Below are 23066 nucleotides of genomic sequence, written 5' to 3' on the forward strand. Positions count from 1 at the left end.
TATCGTGATGAAAATAAAACCCTCAGTGAAAAAGTCCCAAACAGCAAAGGAGATTCGAAAAAACTGCATCAATTAGTTGCTGAACTTACTGGTCCTAAGTCCGACAACCCTATGCCCAATTAAAACAGCGATAGCGTGCTCGCAGAGAAATTCGCAGATTATTTCATAAACAAAATTGACAAAATTAGGCAGTCATTACAAGATTTCAGTAACTTTGAACCTCTTACTAAAGATGTGCCACCACTCGAATCTTTTCGGGAACTATCGGATGACGAAATAACGAAACTGATTGGTGAAATACATAAGAAATCATGCGAATCGGACATTTTACCAACCAGTGTTCTAAAATGGCATTTACAGGAATTGTTACCACCTATAACTAAACTTGTGAATTTATCGCAGAGGCAGGGTGTTTTCCCATCAAAATGGAAACAAGCTATCGTTAGACCTTTGTAAAAGAAGGTGGGTCTTGAACTGGAATACACGAACTATAGACCAGTTAGTAATTTGCCGTTTCTGTTAAAACATATTGGAAAAGCCGCGCTCTACAGATTAAACCAGCAGGTTAACGACCATGAACTCCTTCCAAAAAAACCAGTCTGCATATCGCCGTTTTCATTCTTGCGAATCCGCTCTGTTGAGTCTCGTGAGTGACTTGTTAGATGCAATGAAGAAACGGGAAGTTATGGCTCTCATAGCGATCGATCTCAGCGCCGCATTTGATACAGTGGATCATCAAATATTTATTGATGTGCTCAAAAACAATACGGTGTTACTGAATCGGCTTTGACTTGGGTCGATTCATACGTACGGCCGTGCATTTGCCGAGTGTGCATTAATTCTACGTCTCCATCACTGCGTCAGTTACAGTGTGGTGTTCTGCAGGGGAGCTCCTTAGGTTGTACCTTACGTATGCAGGTACATTGTTCGAAGTTATTCCTCCGACAATTTCAGTCCATGGATTTGCGGATGATCATACTGCAAATAAACGGTTTAACCCTACCTCCATTTACAACGAAACTAAAGCCATTCGAGAACTTTAAAAATTTGCTGAAAACATTAACGATTGGATAAATGCAGATAAACTGAAAATGAACACATCAAAGACTGAAGTCATTTTATTTGGCAGCAGGAGGCAACTGAATAAATGTAGCACAAAATTTATTAACTTTAATGGTGATGAAATTGAACCAGAACGTTATATAAGATACTTAGATGCATATTTGGATGAAACTCTCAATTTTAAGGAACATATAAAAAGGAAATGCCGAATAGCTATGATCAATTATCTTAGGATTAAAAGTATTCGCAAATATTTGACAAAGGAAGCTACAGAAAGTTTGGTTTTATCTTTAGTAATTTCTCATTTGGACTTTTGTAATGTGATTTTATACGGCATAGCACATACTGAAATATTTAAAATGCAAAAAATCCAAAACATGGGTGCGAAACTGGTATCAAATCGTAAGCAATTTTAAAGCTCTAGGGATGCTCTCATTGACCTACATTGGTTACCTATCGATTCTAGAATATCATTTAAATTATTGACCTTCATGTATAAGTGTCATGTGGGCGAAGTGCCATTGTATTTAACAGAACTTTTAACGAAACAGGTACCATATGAAAAGTTGCGCTCTGCTCAATCTTCTGAGAGTTGCTACATTGTTCCTTTTTAACAGGCGTAAAACTGTCAGTGATAGAAGTTTCGGAACCATTGGTCCGAGACGGTGGAACAGTTTACCGGCTGAAATAAGACAGTCCAAATCTTTACGCACTTTCAAAGCCAAATTGAAAACACATTTGTTTAGACAGTTTTAATGTACACGTTTTTAGTTTAGGATATGTAGAGAGTGTTTGCGTGTATATGATGTATTGTTTATTCTTGTAAAGCTTTTTATATTATACATGAACAACGTCATTGAATATTTTGTGTAAATTTAGGCGTTAAATCAAATAAAAACAGTTTCAGTAGATAGATAGATGATAGATAGATAGATAGATGGATAGATATATATATATATTTTAATTTATGATGATGAAAGCTTCAGGTTGTGCAGCCAGTTGGATAAAGTACCAGGATCATTGCTATTACCTAGGTGAAAAGAAAGTCAACTGGACAGACGCCAAGGTAAATATCCTTTTCCTCTATGAACAATATTCAGCTTTATGCTTTTATTATTTTTATGTTTCCTACTATATTTTATACGGAATCATCCGTGTCATAGAAATGGTTGTTAAAACTAAAGATACACATGGATCCCGACTTGGAATTAAATATACAGACGGATTCAGACTTTAGATTAAAATATAGGTGAATTCAGACTTTAAATTAAATGAACACATGGATCTTGACTTTAAAAATACCTGTTCCCGTGAAATTAAAAATAAATACGCACCTATCAAAAATCAAAGCGTATGAAGTTTGGAATTGAATTAAAGGAGAAAAATCAACATTCAGTTAATGGCTTGTATTTGAAAGTTGCCATTAATTTTCTCACATAACACTTGATAATCCCGGGACCATGTTACATAAAACAACCGACTTAATATTTTAAAAATGCAACTCAATTAATGTCGTACCTCTTTCGATTGTAGAATTCTGTCATTTCTAAAAAAAAGACATAAAAACTAAAAGCAACCATATTTGTACACACATATGGAACCCTTTCATATCAGATGCATATATTACACGTGTGTCTAGACAAAGGGAATTTAGAGAAATTGCGGACCAATTCTTGTACTGTTATGAGTGTCAAAAGATTATCGGATCTCCAACACAATTTACATTTCCAATATTCTGGCCTTTGATAGTTTTACACGTAGTAATGAGCGCCTTTTCCTGGAGAACACATTGCATGTATGAATCTTGAGAAGTGTTGAACTTTTATTTCAACAGCTGGGAATTCTCACATTAAATCATCCCATGACGAGATCATTCCATATTTTGCTTCGATACTGCAGTAGGATTTATATCATTTCTATTTATATAAACGAGTTTTGTACATCCATCATTTTGAAAAACACTTTGCATGCATAATAGTATGACTATTCATCCCAATAGTCCATGAGAAAATTGTATGTTCCCCTTACGATTTTCCTGAGAAGATTTTCAACATTTTCCCAAGAATCTTCATGTGTAAAACCAGAGACATATATAACAAAGATTAGCAAATTTTTCGTCGACATGTTTACCGTTTAAAATATGTGATGTTCCCGCCTGAATTGTTAATTTTAATAAATTAATGTTGATTTTATTTGATTTCACTCCTATGGTCAATATTAATCGAACGTAAAAAGTTTTTGAAATGACTTGATGATCGCCAAATACACTTCTAACAAAGGTAAACAAATCTTAAGCATTTCTTGAAATTTAGTCGATTTTGCCAATTTTGAATCATGTAGCGCCTTTCCAGACTTCACTGTAGTTTACTTTGAAGTGAAACATATTTTAAAAATATTGTATTAATATGATTTGAGAAATTTGAACTTGATATATTTCATTCTTACAGAAGTTAGTTCTTTGGCTTTTGAGAACAACTGCGTAGAATGCTACAATTAAGTTTTAGTGGTTCAATACTGATCCCACTGGTACAAACATACTAAGCATCTATTACTGAACCCTATCAAGTTGGGGGAAATATGTCGATTGGAATTTTGAATAGGTTTGACAGGCATTCAATTTTGTGATGGGAGGGTTGATTGGTCAAAAAGTGCATGATATTACAGGTTTTGTTTCATCTAATATGTATTCTAGTTTCGTACTCCTTTACATAGGGCTCACGGCGGGTGTGACCGGTCAACAGGGGATGCTTACTCCTCCTAGGCACCTGATCCCACCTCTGGTGTGTACAAGAGTCTGTGTTTGCCCAACTATCTATTTTGTATTGCTTATAGGAGTTATGAGATTGGTCATTGTTCGTTATCTTCACCTTGCATGAAAGATGAAGATAACGAGCAGTGATCAATCTCATAACTCCTAAAATGTAAAACTTATAGGGTGCCAATTTTGATGCACCAGATGCGCATTTGGACAAATAATGTCTCTTCAGTGATGCTCAACCGAAATGTTTGAAATCCGAAATAACAATGAAGTTTTATAGCTATGATAGGGAAAAACAGTGTGCCAAAAAAGTGGAGTCAAATTCGTCAAAGGATAAGAGTTATGCGTGAGGGAGATAAACCTTAATTTTGAAATGAATTTTAAATTTTATAACAGCAACCGAATATACATCCGTATTTTGAACCTAGTAACGAAGTACTTAGCTACTGGGCTGTAGAGAGTCTGGGTTACTAACAGTCCACCAGCAGAGGCCTCGACCCAGGGGCCATAATGTAAAACTTATACGGTACCAATTTTGATGCACCAGATATAAAACTAGAGATTTGGGGAAACACGGACACCTGGATATACCAGAGGTTGGGTCAGGAAGAGTAAACATTCCCTGCCGACATGTCACACCTGACATGATCCCTTTATCTTGTTCAGGTAAACAGAGTTATCCGTCATCAAAATCAGTATGCCAATCGGTATGAAAAAAGTCAGATAGTATTTGACCCAGTGATTGGTTGTATTGGAAAACTAGATCATTATAACGACCGTATAATTTGTGAAATGCTGTTTAAAAAAGACTGTTAAACCCTTTCACCACCAAGTCCTTTGTCAGTAGCCTGCATTTAAAAACTGATTATACGCAGAACAAATTCTTGCGTACCTTGATTATTTTTTTCGCATATCAAGTACAAAAAGGTCATTATTTTTATTCCGATTGCTTGTATTCATTTTTATCTGTATTGTTAGAAAACATGATTATGTATTTATTTTCTGTAAAAAATTATTTGCAGTGTTTTTGTTGTGTTAACACAGAACACTGTCGCTCAGTAACAAACATTTCGACCCCAGTTTTTTTTTTAATTATTTCCTAAGTCTACTTCAATGTAGAAATCAAAAATACACTTTTAAAGAAATTAAATTCTCCAAATATGAAGTGTGAATCTCTTTAAGGTGGTATACATGCATGCCATTTAAATTAATGTGTGCATTTTTACAAAAAAACACCAAGGAAATGCAAGATAAAATGAAACTTGGGGAGGTTTCTAATCTGTTATTTAAGTCTAGATTAAAACTTTGAACATCTGTCGAATTTGTATTGTGCAAACATACCTCCTGTGGGCTTTGAATGAAGATGTTTATATATTGATATGATTGAATCACTGATCATTATCTTCACTTTTCATGATTGAACCTGGTTTAGCTACCCTGAGAATATTTATAAAGATTTTTTCCTAGCTTTTGTTATTAAATTTTTTATCTCCTACTGAGGCTCCATTTGACCACTCGGGTAATGCTTTAAAGGTACTTGATTTTGCAGAAACTGAGAATTCTTGTATTTTGTTATGACTAACCATGATTTTGCTGTTCTCCAGATTGGAAAACATATTTCCATTGTCATGTAAAGATCCACTCCCCTACTAGTGATTCCATCCTACCCCCCAAGGTCATGATTTCAATAAACTGGAACTTGCATTACCCTGGGATGCTTGTCCATCAATATGACTAATCAGCCAAGCGATCCATGAGGAGTTTCCAAAAAATACTTTCTACTATATATTTCGATGTAAAATTTGATCCAGAAAATGCTTACTCCTCCTAGACACTTGACCCTACCTCTAGTGTGTCCAGGGTCCGTGTTTGTTCAACTATCTATTTCATATTGCATATAAGAGTTATGGGATTGATCACTGTTCGTTATATTCACCTTGTATCCACTATTGTGAATTTACCTTATCCTAGGGAACCATATGTCTCATCATATTTTTAGACCGTTCTTTTTCACAGTAATCTTGGCAGCATATTGCATCGTTTACCTGGTCAAAATACAGGACTCACGGCGTGTGTGACCTACCAACAGGGGATACATGCTACTTCTAGGATTCACCTTATATTCGTATTTGATTTATATATAGAACTGATATTCAACAAACATATTACAGCGGGAGTGTGAGGAGAGATGTTCACACCTGGTGGAGATTGGGGACCAAGAAGAGTCAGACTGGCTTGCTTCCACTTTTCTATTCAAAAGTAAGTGAACTGTTATTTATAGCTCGGGTGTTGTCTATTTTTAGAGAACTGTAAATCACTGCTCAGATTCTGTCTATTGTTAGTGAACTGTTATTTATAGCTCGGGTGTTGTCTATTTTTAGAGAACTGTTATTTATAGCTCGGGTGTTGTCTATTTTTAGAGAACTGTTATTTATAGCTCGGGTGTTGTCTATTTTTAGAGAACTGTAAATCATTGCTCATATTATGTCTATTTTTAGAGAACTGTAAATCATTGCTCAGATTCTGTCTATTGTTAGTGAACTGTAATTTATAGCTCGTATTCTTTCGATTTTCAGTGAACTTTCTCTTATTTTCATTCCCTTTGTACTTTTATAAAACTTTTACCTGAATTAGATACAAGATTTTACATACATGATAAAGTGAGAAACAAATTCCACTAAACAATAAGGTGAAGTGAGATGTTGTGGTAAATAAACTCTAATGTACAAAAAATGTGAGGATTTGACGTTAAATTGATCCCATGACCATGCAGTGCCAGTCACATGCACAGTGAAAGACAAAGATAACGAAACATCACCCATCGCATAGTCCTATAAGCAATACAAAACAGAGAGTTGGGCAAACAACTCTACAGAGCAATACGAACATATCTACCTAAACCTATGTGGTGCACGTTGGTTGAAACTGACATGAAACCTCTACTAACATCTTGTTTGAATTCCTTAAAGTTCCTTAAAGACTGCTCTTAGTGATACACTTTGCAGGACTAGAGTATTTACGAGTTAGACTTGGGGGGTTGAATATGTACTTGAATCTCATTTTATTTTTCATATTGCTTCACGTACACCCAAGGGACCCCAGATTTTGAGAACTCTCACAGTAAGGCGCAAAACAAATTGTCAACATGCGTGGGTGGAACTAGACCATAGGCCAGTAACACATTACCTCCCCCTCTAGGGATTTTTCTACACTATGATTTTTTGAAAGTGTGTATAAAATAAAGGTAAATGAAGGTTGTTTGATAAATTTATGTTGGGGCGTTTTCAAGATATGGCTATTTGAATGTATAATTTTTTTGGCAATTCAACATGACTGCTACGGTGTTCCATACCGAAATAAAGACGACACATTGTAAACACAAACAACGGGATAGGGACTACCCATAGAGGACATTTGTGAGAAATACGTATAAAAATAGAAAACAGTGTATTATGGAAAGTGGTACATATTTTTAAATGTCTACAAAATTCATGTCTTACGAAATTATACAGTGTATACTACATTCCCAAAATAAAATATACCTATTAACATATAAATTTAATACTAAATAAACAGTTTGAAAAACGGTTCATTCCTAAATACTATAATCCATAGACCCTATCTTTATATGGTATATATGCAATCTTGAGTTAGTAAATATAACTTTCAACATAAAAATCGTTGTCCACATTTCCAAGTTTCACACGATATATCTCATGTATGGAAGCCCGTAAATGTATATAATCAATAAAAAAGCACATGGATTACTTTTGCGTGTACAATGCAAAAATGGGGGAAACCCTGATAAATAATGGCTCGACTATTGAGAATATGACATATTACAAACAATAAACTAATTTATGAATAATTTAGATTAATGAATTATATTAATCTGCAATTGTAAAATAGATAAATATATTGTCATACGTAATATTGAACACCTTTTCAATTTTCAACTTACTTATAAAGATGTCACATAAGACAAAGTCCCAAGAATAATAAAGGAATAGAGTGTTTACTAGCTTTAAATGGTGACTTGCATGGTTTCTATCGCTGGTGTTATAATAATTTACAAATATATGTGTTACTAGAAGTAAAACTGAGCATTGACAAAGTTGCGCCGAGTCAAGTAAACTGTAAGACTAAGAGACATTCACTCAACCTGTGTTAACTATCGACACTTTTCCCCGCCCCTAAATGGCTGTTCTGTAACAAAGGAACTCAAGTACAAGGAAAAAACACAAAGTGGTAAAGAGTGTGACAAAAACAGTAGAAGCCATTTAAAAAACTCTGTATAGAATAAAAGTGACACAATAAATTAGTTGGTTGATTGTATATTGTTTAACGGACCGCTCGAGAATTTCCACTCATATGGAAGCGTCACCACTGCCGATGAAGGGCTGCAAAATTTAGGCCAATGCTCGGCACTTACGGCCATTGAGCAGGGAGGGATCTTTATCATACCACACCTGCTGTGAAACGAGACCTCGGGTTTTGCGATCTCATCCAAAGGACTGTCCCATTTGGTCGCCTATTACGATAAGCAAAGGGGTACTGAGAACCTATTCTAACCTGGATTCTGACGGGACAATGGCTTTTTTTTATAAGTAAAGTTCAGTATATTGATTTGGTTGCTAAAGGGGGATGTTTTATCCAACCTGTAGAAAAATGTACACTGCGTCCGATGATCTAAACCAGTCAGAACCTAAAATTGATATAATTCTTGAGCATCATGGAAAGGCATTTGACTTTATCCGAATATATGAGATAAATATCGTGTAGAATTATGTGGTTGAGAGTATGACAATGCTCAGAGAGAGATACTTGTCATTTATCCCGATTCATATAACCGTGATTACAAAACTTGAAACCTAAATCGAAAACACAAAGAAAATTTGGTAGCAAAATTGAATTTCGGAAAACTCCAAAGGCGAACTATATAATCTGCATGTGTTGCTACTGGATTTGAGTTAGCTCTTACAAGTCAAAGAATCTGCTATAATAATCAAACGGCAGATTTCTGACTGCCACAAAATTTTTATGCAATAACTTACCAAGGCCACCTCTCCATCATCTCTGAATACATGTACATGTGTATATAATATCTCTTTGCATGTCTCTCTCAAGTCGTATCAGACAACCCATCTTATTTTCAATGGCAAAAAAGTTTCCCAAATCGTACTCTCAGGACATATGTGTATCAGCTATGGATGGCAAATGGATAATACCTAAGTTGTTTAAAATGACTATGCACCATCTGACGAGAAGTACTAAGTTAATTACACTATCAAACATGTTATGTCACTGTAGATTGATTGATTGTATCTTGCTTCACGTCCCTCTCGAGAGTTTTTCACTCATATCGAGACGTCATCAAGACCGATGAAGGGCTTCAAATTTAGGCCTTTACTCTGCGCTTACGGCCATTGACCAGTGAGGGTTCTTTAGCGTGCCACATCTACTGCGACACGGGACATCCGTTTTTAAGGTCATCTCCGAGGACTCGTGACATTCACATCTGATGCCGAGCGTTTGACGATGGAACTGTCACTACCTGTTTTAACGACTTAGGTTTCACTGCTTGAAAAAACGGCTTTACAAAACTTTACTGCAGTTGTAAATTTTATTAAAGGTGATTCAAAAGCAAGTTCATCTTTTGTATTAAATTTACTTTAAGTAAATATGTAAAGTTCATCTTTACCTTGGCTTTACAGAAAGTAAATCTTTAAAGGTCATCTGTATATTACCTTTACTAGACGTAAATTTGTAAAGGTCATGTTTGTTTATAAACTTTACGGAAAGACGACCTTTTCTAGTACTAAAATACAATTATTTATGTACTTAGGTTCTATCATAATAAACCATATAATGGGCATTTTCTGCAGTTGTCCATTTTTGCGGATAGAGACAATCCACAAAAATTATCGCACTCTCTCTCTCTCTAAAGAGATAGAAATGTTATAAAACCGCAGAATAAATTCTGCTACCTTTTCTGGGTGGAATCGCAAATTTCCATCCGTAGGAAATGTCCCTTATACGATATGTTTAGGGTAGGGCTATGCGCAGTTTCACACACACATATCTGTGTGTGTACACATATGCCTTCATTTGGTAGATCAGCATTTTCATATCTATTTATCCACTTTTCAATTTCGTCATATTGATACTAATGTATGAGTTTCAAATTCCACAGTAAAATCCAAGAGGTCAATGGGCCACATCACTTATCTGAGTCACCTTGGCCATATCTGAAGACTTCCATTTATGTAAAACCTTAGTCCCTATCGTGGCCCCAACCTACCCCTGGAGGCCATGATTTTCATAAACTTGAATCTACACCATGTCAGGAAGCTTTCATGTAAATGTTAACTTATTTGTCTCAATGGTTCTTAAGAAGAAGATTTTAAAAGATTTCTCTATATATTTCTATTCAAAACTTTGATGCCCTATTGCGGCCCTAACTTATCCCCGGAAGCCATGATTTAGACAAGCTTCAATCTGCACTATGTCAGGAAGCTTTCATGTAAATTTCCACTTTCCTGGACCAGTAGTTTTTGAGAAGAAGATTTTTAAAGATTTTCCCCATATATTTGTATGCAAAACTTTTACCCCCCCCCCCTATAATTTACTTGCGCATCTTCAATTCAGTTAATATTTCTAAATTGAACACATAATTCACACACCCATTTCATGTCTATTATTTGAACATAGTATACATTTACTCTACACCAATTTCATGTCAATTATTTGAACATTGTATATTTACTTAGTACATATATATTCAATAAAATAACAGAATTCAAAATGGTGAAACAACATAACAAAGATTAATTCATGCTTTTGTAACAATTACAAAAATTCGCAGATTTTTTTTTTAACTTTAATACTAAATTTGAATATGGATTATACAAATACCAGGTAAAATATGTTTAAAAAAAATAGAATTAATATTTGTACAATGCAGTTTTGGAAGATAAAATAACAAAAAAGCACTGCATGAAAAAGTGTGCCAATAATGAACAAAATCATGAAGGTGGACACATTATGTTAAAAATGGGAAAAAAAATTATGAATATGTATCAACATGTATATTGGATAAATTTATTGTGTTTATGCGTCAAGCTTCACACTTGAACAAATGTGTGCTGACTTCACAAAGCGGTATTGTGTATTTGGTGAAGAAGTGGCTGTGTCAATACCACGTGCTCTATGTGTCAAGCTTCACACTTGAAAAAGTGTGTGCTGACTTCACAAAGCGGTATTGTGTATTTGGTGATGAAGTGGCTGTGTCAATACCACGTGCTCTATGTGTCAAGCTTCACACTTGAAAAAGTGTGTGCTGACTTCACAAAGCGGTATTGTGTATTTGGTAATGAAGTGGCTGTGTCAATACCATGTGCTCTATGTGTCAAGCTTCACACTTAAAAAAGTGTGTGCTGACTTCACAAAGCGGTATCATGTACATGATGCCGTGATAAAGTCAAAAACAGTGCCTTACGTTAAGTAAATGGATATACGTTGTCCTTGCCTGAAACATTTATGCATAAACATATTTTTTTCTAGACTGCCAACTGTGTTTCCAACAATGCCAACAATACAGGAATCCATAAACATAATATCACATAATGTTTGCATAGCAAAAATACACATCATTGTAACGGTCTAGTGGTTCGATCACTGGATCGTGAATTTATTTTATGAGATTAATGTTTTTGTAAATATAATTTCACAGACTCAACAGAAACAATTGTTAAATGTCGAGTATATCAGAATATGTCGGTTGATCATTCGCGATGAACTTCACATGAAGATACATTAGTGCTTCACTGCAGAAAAAACAAGTGTTCTTAAATATGTCTAGTGTCTAACAAAAAGGCACGATATAGTGCTAATGTGACTTAATTTAAGTTCCGTATTTCCTATAATGCATTGGGGGTTTTTTCTTCAAAAACTAGGTATTTCGTCAATAATCATCTCCAAGGCAACTCTTATCCAAAGCTGCTATCAGGTATCTCCAATGTGAGTTCGGATATGCATCTTTTGAGGGCATTGGTTGCTGAAAAATATATAACATACATTAATGATCAATGATATACATTTTTTAACATAAATCTTTAATTTTGTGAAATAAGACACCACATTACAATTATCTTTCATAATATCAATCTTCTAATAAACAAGTTGTCCAACATTATAGTATACAATGACCAGATATTTGAATTTTCATAAAACATTCACTGATCTGAGAAATTCACTAGTCCATAACTTTAAGGTAGACCATCCATAACTGATCCATTTTGTATCTAATAAATGAATGGTGGGATTTTTCTTATCTTTGTATCATTTTGAAGGGTCGGTAAAATCAAAATATTCTACCACAAGATTTTTCAAAATTTTGATTACTAATCGATAAATCACGCCTTAAAGTTTACATTGAAGTATGTGGGAAAACATATTTCATTCAAATAATTTATAATACGATTCGACTTTAATCCAGATATTTTGGTAAAAAGTTGCACAAACTTACTCTTTTATCAAAATATGATTTCAAATTAATAAGTTTACCACGGAAATATTTAGAAAATCTGGGGTTTTTCCACTTCTTATTTTCTAAAGGGCAGATAACTGTTCAAGAAAAAAAATTAAGTAAAAAAAAAATCAACTTTTAATCTATAACTAGTCCGAGAATTTCGTTAAATTCACTTTCATAAAACACATTCAATTTGTTTTCAATCATTAAAAGTACACGCTTCCTTCCAAAATGTTTTTATTGTTATACTTTTAAAATATTTTTCTTCTGTTTGATACTGCTGGTCTGACGGACTATTGGAGGCAAACGGAGGGTGAAAATTAACTAGTCCACCCCATAAACTTTAGATCCCAGACCTCGGACAACTGTATTTTAACCCCATGACATATATACTATGAACCATAAATTATTTATGGAGCATTATCAACATAATAAACATACACAAATTAGAATTAACATTTGAGGACTGGACCGTAAAATCTGTGTATTGCAGAGAATACAGTGTGCATCTGAAATATGATACTTAGTTCTCACCCATTTCAAAATGACAATTCTGCCAGTGTCCACACGATCTTCTTGTTGGATCAGATGCTTTCTCTTACACACTAGTTTGCGAGTCTCAGGACTGGAGGGCCATAATGCATGTATGATCTCTGGCACTGCAATAAAACACCACCTGTTTACTTGATAATTTCCATTTTACTGAGAAGGACATTATGATAAAAGTAAACATACAACTTCATATGACTGTAAAATGTAAATCATCAATTCTTTTCACTCAACCACACTGTAGCTATTGTAAAGATGATGATCTGTGAGATATACTCCCAACTGTTGGACACATGATGTAATTGGCTACTCGCTTGGCTGTCATTTACCAATTTTGCTTCAGTCATTTGCACAACCGTCATGTACTTATTTCATATGAGTGTGGCTACATACACAACAGTCGTGCACTTCTTTCAAACTATGACCAAACCATAATAAATAAAATTACTACCTATATGTATCTCAGGTGGTCATGTAACATTACTATACATATATGATACATATCACCGGTCAAGTTCACTGTCATGTCCATGTTCAGCTGATGATAAGATACCATAAGCAATGATAAGTGGCTATTCTAAAGTTTAAGTAATAAATTGGTGTTGTTAATATATATGTACTATGTCATCACCTTTGCCGCGTTTTTTTTAAAGTGTGACTCACCTCTCAAGGAGCCTCACTGCCTGCAACTTTGAAAATTTGGATCCGCCCTTGATGAAATAACCACACATTAGGTTGATGCAAGTTGGCACTCAGTCACAAGTCACAGAAGAAACATTGAGCCCACTACACGTCTCAGACTCTCTAGGCACTGAGTGTGTACACCGTTTACATCTAGCACCAATCGTTCAATGCAAGTAGGCCATATACAAATTCAGCATAGCCTGGGCCTCATGCTCATGATCCTGGGGTCAGTATTTCCCTTAATCTACAGGCCTACAACTACAATCAGTTAGATTGTGAAGCAATATGACCCAAATGATCTGAAGCTTCATATCAAAGAATAAAAAGTAGCACCATGGAATAGCACGCTTTTGTACTTACTTTTCTCCCTTTGTCTTTGTTCTCCCATTTTGGCGGATTATCTTGTTTACATCCCATGATGCATTTCGGTTCGGCAATCACATTCATTCCTTTGGTAATTCGGTTTATTACTTCATTAATCAATTTAATTCAATACGTCTGCATATTCCTGTGAAAGTTCGGTAAGATCTTATAAAATGTCTAAATGATATAAATTTGGATAATCCCAATCTTTTCCCCACTACACTCCTCATTGAATCTCACATGGGTTTGAACTTTTGTTGGATTCATCGAATTAATATTTGAACGAGTTAGCAACTACGTTGTTTACCTCACCATATTTGGTGCATTGTAATCCAATTAATTTAAAACGTGCTTTGCGCGAATTGCGCTGTTTATTAAAATGTGGAAAGAAGAAATAGAAAGGGGCTTTTATCTACTGAGGTGGAGACCCCCATCGATCGACTTCGGGAGACCAGGTAGGTAGCTGAAATTTGTTTATAAACAAGCACTTACTATTACTATTAGAAAGGAGAGTTACTCACTGTAACAAAGACTTTTGACAGTCTAATACATGTATAGTATTGGCTATATGTCGAACGTTAGTTATTTTCGGAGGACGTGTTAACGCAGGGTTGGTATAACGTAGTGGATTGGTATAAGTATATTGTATGATTGATTAATCCGAGTTTACTCATACATTTCCTGTCCATTTCCACTACAGTTCTGTATTACTATTATCTTGCATGTACAGTGGCTGATCTGGAAAGGTGTAGCTCCCCACTTTTGTTGAATATTTTTAACAAAAATGTAAATTAAAATATCACTTGCCATTATCTCCTCTGGGGACGAAAAAGGTACATTTAAAACCCTGTGAAAATGTTCTAGATCCGCCTCTGAATTCTATATAGTGCAAATACAAGCGAAAAAAATGGATTAATAAATGACTTACTTCTTAGCCGTATTGTGGAAAAATGTAAATATTCATCTGACATCATCATATAATATTATCGCATCTTCTATTTCTATTAACAGGTTCTTTTTTCAATAGCCATCACAAACTAGAATATTGAAAAATGAAGGGAGTGGAGCTGCTTAGCACTTCAATGAAGTAACTTTTGAATTTGATATTCTATATATAATGTAAAGTAAATATTTGTAGTAGTTAGAGCTATGTGGACCATGAATATCGGCTTAGGTAGCTCAGTGGTTAGACCACCTGACTAGTATTGCAGGGGTCCCAGGTTTGATTCCTGGTTCGTTCATACATTTGATTTCTTTTTTTCCTTTATTACATTTAAGTCCAATGTCTTGGTATAATGAAGGTAAACATTAAAAAATAACCATTAGTTTTTATTTTGTAATTTAGCAAGTTAAGGGACAAGATGAAAAGCTCAATGTCTGATGAAAATCTTAATTGAAATAGTTTGGGGGAGGGAAGGGGGTAAAAAATCTCACAAGTTTCGGTCACCCATCCAATATTCTATTTATTATAATACATGATATGAATAATTGCAGCACTTCAGCAGGAAGAAAGTGAGCAGGATTGAAGTGACTCATTGGAAATTACATTTATTACATTTTGATGAACATTTAAAATAAGAATTAGAAAATGTATATAGTCTTATTTAGTACTATTGTGTTATTGCATGATAATCGATTTGGGTCAACATGAAAACTGTGATTTTTTTTTTATCAGACATTGAACTTTTGATCTTGCCCAGGCTAACAATGTGTCATATTTATCTGTATTCATCTAATATACCAGTATATATATATGTAATATTACTCCAAATTCTTATTTCAGTTCAACTGAGATTTGATTTACAATAGTAACTTGGAATAAGAGAACATTATAATAAAGGAGGACAGGTACATGGTTAAAATACTCTTTGTTTTAACGATTACAAGCTCTCAAAGTAATTCAATACAAATCAATCATCTGAATATAACTTGAAGATTTGATACAATGCACATGAGTCGTGTACATGTTTGATATTAAAGTTATTAACATACGATAGTCACCATTTCTATATTTACATACATGTACACATAAAAAAATCTAAAGTAAATAATCAAGTACATCCTCTAAAGTAATCTATTGCAATCGATTACAGGGCAAAGTTGACTGTAATCAATTGCACAAAATTTCTTTAAGTTGTTGATTATTGATCGATTACATATTTGAGTAATTGTGACTGGTCGCAGTAGCTCAGTGGTAGAGTGTTTGTTTCGTAACCAGGAGGTGGTAAATTTGAGCCCCGCTCGTAGCCATGTCAAACCTAAGATGTAAACATAAGTAGTGATTCCTCTTTTGCCAAATGCTCAGGATTTTGAAGTGAGAATCACGGGTCTTTCGGAGATGACCTTTAAAAACCTACAACCAATGACGTCTCAATATGAGTGAAAATTTCTCGACGGGACATAAAACAAACAAACAACCCATGCCTATTCCAAATATAGTACAGTTTTTATTTTCCGTATGAATATAATTTTTCATTTTTAATTACAGAAACCAAGAAATAGGCCATTGGCAAAGAAAGTGGACAGAAGGGAAGAAGAAAAAGGTTACATATTTTACAAAATCCAAGTGTGCTAATGGAATGATGCCAAGCGATGAAGAAGATGATGAGGGCTTCTTGACATACCGATATTCATAGGAAAGCAACTCCTTTAAAACATACTTAGAAATTTGTCTTGCAAGAAGAAATAGACTCGTCGAAACAAGAATGGGGGATCTATAAAAGACAAAGACAAACCCAAGACTGCAGATGCGTTCTTTTGGATAATTAGACGAGATCTTCATTGGGACTTGGACAATAAGCCTATTTTCTGTATAAATACATATCACAATATTTGTACCATGATCCATTTGATATTATTCTGATTTGAAATTTACAAAGGTGTTTTTATTACAAATACAAATTTATTATATCAACTATGTGAAAATATTATTGTTTTTAAATGTGATATTGGAACAAATCAAACTTTAATATAGTGATTGTGTTTGAAATATGTGATTGTTCTTTATACATTTATTCACTATTTTGAATAATTGGTCTGAAATTATTGCTATAGTAACTTTTGTAAATGTTTTCATCTTAAATTTGATGTTTTCCTCACATTAATCTTCAAATCAAAATACTGAAAAATGATAATTTTGATTACAGGCAATTTTCTTTGTGTAATGACAATTTGAAAAAAAGGGTAATGTGACAAGGACTTAATTGTATTTTAGTTTTCCCTTATACAAGTATATGTATGTTGTACTTAATAATAGTAGAATAAATATTTTTATATGTACCAGAAAATATCTTTGATAGTTTACTTTGAATAAAAAAAGCTTATTGAAATCTCATTTTTTGTTCATTTTTGATTAATCTTAATTTGATAAGTTGAATGAAAGATGACAAATGATCAAATTTACTTTTAAGTAATGATCAAATTTACTTTCAAGTAATGTCAATTAAGAATTATTAAAGATGAAATTTACTTCCAAGAAAAGCCAGTTAGGAATATTAAAGATGTATAATGATGAACTTTACTGTCTAGTAAAGTCAGCAGAAGGTAACTTTATGACAAGTAAAGGTGAAATTTCAGGACATCATATATCTGCTTTACTTGATTAAATACTAAGTTTAATGAACCTTAAAGTCCATGAAATTTCATATTTACATTGAAGTAAAGTTAAGACAATGTGGGACATTACATTAACTTTAAGTCAAATTAAAGTTAATGTTTACCAACTTTGCCTTAAATCAGTAAAGTTATTCAAAGGCAATGTAAATATAAAATTTACATTGCATTTACTTGCTTTGTAAAGCCGTTTTTTCATGCAGTGTTTTTCGCGGCTGGTTGTAGAAGTTACTCACAGACTCAAGAGTTTGAAACTACTATTTGCAATGCGATTACAAATTCTGGATCAATATTGCATGCAAGAATATCTCTTACAAATAACTCAGTAATTCATATACCTCGCCTTAATGTCAAACAACTTGATATATAAACAAGGGATTAAGTTCTTTAATGCAAAATACATTTTTGCAAATGTCCATATTATATTTGTAAGATTCTCGAAGTTTTTCCAATTCTAAACAATGCTTTAATTACAAATTTCATGAGTTTGCCCCAAAACCTGAAAAGGTCCCCTTGCATTAATGTCAAACAATCTTATTCACCATTATAGGTTTACATACTTTCAAAAAATAATTGTTTTCAAATGTCTATATTATCTATATATGATCTGAAAAACTTTTCCATATTTCGGAGATTTTTAAAGAAAAAAAATCATGTTTTAGCCCCAGAAGTCATAAACGTCTCCAATTATTTATGTCAAACATCTTGTCAATCAAAGGGTTACATAATTTCACATAATACTTGTTTGAAAATGTCAATGACATCTATATGAGATCTGAAGAGTTTTTCCAGTTTTCGGCTATACTTTTTTTTCAAATTTCATGTTTTTGCCCCAAAACTCGTAAACGCCCCCACGTAGAAATATCAAACAACCTGATTTATAATCTAGGGACTATGTACTCTCAAAATATACTTGTTTGCAAAACTCCCTAGGGGGTCGCCCATTATTTTTACTAACTCATGGTCTAAAATACCCATCACTACATACGTGAATGTATTCAATAAGTTTTTCATACAGTTTCATGACTTGGAGTCGATTGATACACAAACTAAGCAAATTATGAGTATTCAGAGGAATAATTAAATGCATGAAATTGTTATCGCATCACGCTAACACTACTTTGTTGCGCATGCGTATCATTTCACTTGCAGATCCGTATAACATTTATACATTTACTTTAGTAAACATATCTTTCAACAGTCATTTGTAATGGAGACAAATTGGATTTTTTTTATTACTTGACCTATTTTTGTACTCTTATAAGATAGACTTCTACACTGCACTTTTACAGAAAATTCCATACAGTGGTCCTCAGCTCTATACTTAGATTGAAGGTGGAAGATAACGAAGAATAATCAATCTCATAAATCCTATAAGGAATATAAAAAAGAGTTGAGAAAACACGTACCCGTGGACACACCATTGGCGTAGCTTCCATTGAGGCAACCGAGGCAGCTGACTCGGGAAAAAAAAACCCACCTTTTACGTTGTTAAAATGTCGATAGCTTCTGGGGGGCTGTGCCCCCCCAGACCCCCTGCCTCCGTAATATTCGAACCCAAGCTACGTCTATGCACACCAGAGGTGGGATCAGGTACCTAGGAGCAGTAACCATCCCCTGTCGACCACGTTTTTATAATGATGCTGCCAGCTCTATAAACTCAAATTCACTACGACAGGAATTGACGCCGTCATAAGCATCATTCTTCGTCAAAAAAAAGTTCAGGCCTGTATGCCAACATACTTAAAGTTCAAGTCTACACCCAGTATTCCCTACAGATATACTTATACTTCTGCATCTAAACTTGCTAATTACAAACTTTGCATTCTCTACATATAGGTCGCCTTATACTTTACCACCTATATGCTCTTGTTCTTGTTTCAACCACTGTACCACAGCATTTGCTTGCAGTGGTGTAAATGAAATATGAATTCTAATCCAATCTAATTAAAATTAGATTATTTGATCCGTTCACGCAGATCGATTGAATCTAAAACATTCTAAAGAACTTTTAGTAAATTTGAAATCGTAAAACACTCTCAAATCAGTCGTATCCAAACGTATCACTTTACACTACACACGACCATTCTTCATGAGAAGTTAAAGACTAGACTTTTGACATCATAGGCAGTTGCTTCTTCAACACAAACGAAAAAAAAAAACCGGAAACATTCTTATATAGTGACCAGCCATCCCGACAAATTACTTTGTTAAGGTAACTCCATACTCGCAGTGTTAGCTGATACAAGTTTAAAAAGTGTATTTATTTTCATTCCTTAGAGTTAAAACCAACAAATTATTCAATAAGATACATAGGTCATCACACTTTTGAAGATGTGAGACGTACATAAACAGAATCATATATCACCGTCAGACAATTGCAATTTTTCTTAAACAGCGTTATTAAGATTCCATACAAACTGGTTATGACGAGATAGTAGCATTCATAACAATTTCAGGAAACTGGGTCTTCACAAAAATATACAAAATGTCTTTAAAAAATAAAGGAAATTTATCACATAATACACTTGATGAAGAAATCAAAAGAAACGGAGTTACTGTCCTTGGATTCAATATTTTTAAACGTATCATTGATAATTCATCTATAACTTAGACTTTTGAAATAGTTTATTTCTAACAAGATTTTTACAATAACTATAGGAAAAGACTCAAACAAAATCAATGTTCCTATCATACATAAATATAAATAAATCATTAATTGAAGTCAGCATTTCGCAAATTCTATGGTCGTTATAACGATCTACTTCGTCAGTACAACCTCGCATTGGGTCAAATGCTGTCTGACGTGTTTCATACCGATTGTTAAGCCGTTCTTGTCACAATGATTTTAACTGCGGATAACTCCGTTTACCTGATCAGGATATAGGGCTCACGGCGGGTGTGACCGGTCGACAGGGGATGCTTACTCCTCCTAGACACCTGATCCCACCTCTTGTGTGTCCAGGGGTCCGTGTTTGCCCAACTATCTATTTTGCATTGCTTATAGGAGTTAATTGATTGATCACTGTTCGTTATCTTCACCTTACATCACTGACATTGCAAAATCTGATGACATCACAGGAGGGTGGAATTACTTTAACAACACTCTGATTCCTCGCAAAATTACTCTGACATTGAAATAAAAATCAAGCTGGTGTTTAATAGTGTCAAAATCTTTGTAGTCTTTTATGATCATGCTTTCCAACAGTGTGTCGGAATTTCCATGGCACGATTTTTCTCCTTGGTCAGCTGACCTGTTTTTATATTATTTAGAATAAAAGTTTATTCAAAAGCGTCTGCATGAGTAAAATATCTTGTGGACATCAATTCGATATTTAGATATATCGCCAACGTTTAATGTAAAACGTATACGGTACCAATTTGGATGCACCAGATGCGCATTTCGACAAATAATATCTCTTCAATGATGCTCAATCGAAATTTTTGAAATCCGAAATAACAATAAACTTGTAAGAGCTATCTGTTTAATCATTTGATACATACGTCGATTCGATATATCCCCGTGGACTGAAAATAAAAGAGACCGCCTTTAATTCCCGATATTTATGTAGCAATATGCCATTATCACCTGCAGATGGTGTTTACATCTCTCAGCTGATTGAATACACAAGGGCTTGTTCTACGTATGATCATCAGTTTTTACAATCAAGACAGACAGCTCACAAACAAGTTGATGTTATGGGGGTTCCAAGAATCTCAATTAAAGACAGCATTTTGCGAAATATATGGTAATAATAATGATCTGATTTGTCAAGACAACTTACTGCTTGGTTAAATGCTCCCTGACGTGTTTCATATCGATTGTTAGGCCAGTTCTGGGCACACTGGTTTTGATTGCAGATTACTCCTTTTACCTGATCAACTTATAAGGTTCAAGATGGTTATGCCGGTCGATGGGGATGCTTATTCCTCTTAGGCACCTGACCCCACCTCTATTGTATTCAAGAGTTCGTGTTTGACAAACTCTATTTTGTATTGCTTTTAGCAGTTTGATCACAGTTTGTTATCTTCGCCTTTCATTACCACCACCCCACCCCCCCCACCCCCAGAATACACAATGCGTAAACATGACAAATATTGATTTATTTCGTAGAATGTATATTTTCACGATACTCCTTGCTTGTCGTAAGAGACAAATAATTGGGGCGGTCCTTCAGATAAGATCTCAAAAACTGAGTTTGGCACGATAAAGATTCCTTATAGATGATATGAAATCGATCACTGTTTATTGTGTTTGCCTATCATTTCATACCATTTTTATTCCAAGAAGTTCATGTGTCAATTTGATATATCGAAATAAAATACAGAATGAAATCTTCTCAATCTGTTTCATATTTGGTTGATGATGTGAGATTCTCCATCGTCAACTTCTCATATTTTTGTTATGTGTATGATAAAGTTTGAGACAGAAACAGGCTAATGAAAAATCAGCTTTGAACGATCTGGTTTAAAGACCGTACCTCGTTGTATCTAAAGACTGTATCTTGCATAGTCTATATCCATTTTAATTATATCATTTCCCAATGTAAGATATCATTAGGTCGAAATGTAAGGCTGCTATATCCATACTTTACCTGCTTTTTTTTTTTTTTTTACGATAAATTACTCCGTTTAATCAAGACTCACTTCTCATAGGCACCTCATCTTGATAAATGGATCAATGATATTTGTTTGCTCTTTCTTGGTGTTGTGTTCTGTGTATGTCTGAGCTATTAGAACGACCACTGTTTGTTTTCTTTACCCTGTTCGTACTCTGTCAATAAGTTAATTAATTTTATTTGGAACGTCGAATTTTTATTCTTTAGAAAACTATTTAATTTATTACCACATAAACATAACTTCTAATACATTCCATCATGTTACCAATCGCAGGTCACTATCATTTATATCTATTTCAGACACTTGTCCAATAAGCCTATTTGACGACTGTACAGCTTGGACGGGAGGAAGTGATGTCGATATTGAAGGTCAATATCGATGGAGCTACTCCAATGTACCCATAACCTTCACCGCCTGGAATGAGGGTGAACCGAGTGTAGGTTTACCAACGGAAGCAGAGGAAAAAGACTGTCTTGAACTGTTTAGAAATGGCAAATGGAATGATCGATATTGTTTTTACCTTGATACATTTATTTGTGAAATATCTCTTGAATAGTAGAATAAAGCTTCAATTGACTATGAAATATTTAGATACATAGGTGACGTTTTTCATCAAGTACTTTTTCACAACATTTCACATCTGTATGCTGTCTGAACAGTTAGCTAAACCTCACAAAAAGTCACAACATACTGAATTGTTCCACATTGATTATGCATGAGTTGAATAATGGAATAGAGTATGAATAACTCAAGTGAGCGAGTGAGTGTGACAAATAAAGTGTACTATTCCATGAGTTGATGCAAAACTTGTATGAAAGAATCTTTACATGTGGAATAGTAATGTGAAACCGCAAGACTTTCACGAGCAAATACGGGAGATAACTCCTG

At 34.2% G+C, this 23066-nt stretch overlaps 1 protein-coding gene across 2 annotated transcripts in view; it reads left to right on the plus strand.

Moving 5' to 3' along the window:
- The window catches only part of LOC130053142 (collectin-12-like), a 36610-nt gene extending 13853 nt beyond the window's left edge, over positions 1-22757 (plus strand). Inside the window, exons 3-5 of one of the 2 annotated variants that reach the window (XM_056159804.1) lie at positions 2049-2128; positions 5992-6079; positions 22478-22757. In XM_056159804.1, the coding sequence (XP_056015779.1) occupies positions 2049-2128; positions 5992-6079; positions 22478-22734 (425 nt within the window). In that variant the 3' untranslated portion in view covers positions 22735-22757. Of the gene's footprint in view, positions 1-2042; positions 2129-5991; positions 6080-22477 lie in introns of both variants that reach the window. The other variant, XM_056159803.1, reaches the window with a different exon arrangement.
- The last annotated feature ends 309 nt before the right edge of the window (positions 22758-23066 follow it).

This window comes from Ostrea edulis, chromosome 3 (assembly GCF_947568905.1).
Source record: "Ostrea edulis chromosome 3, xbOstEdul1.1, whole genome shotgun sequence".
Taxonomy (NCBI): Eukaryota; Metazoa; Mollusca; class Bivalvia; order Ostreida; family Ostreidae; genus Ostrea; species Ostrea edulis.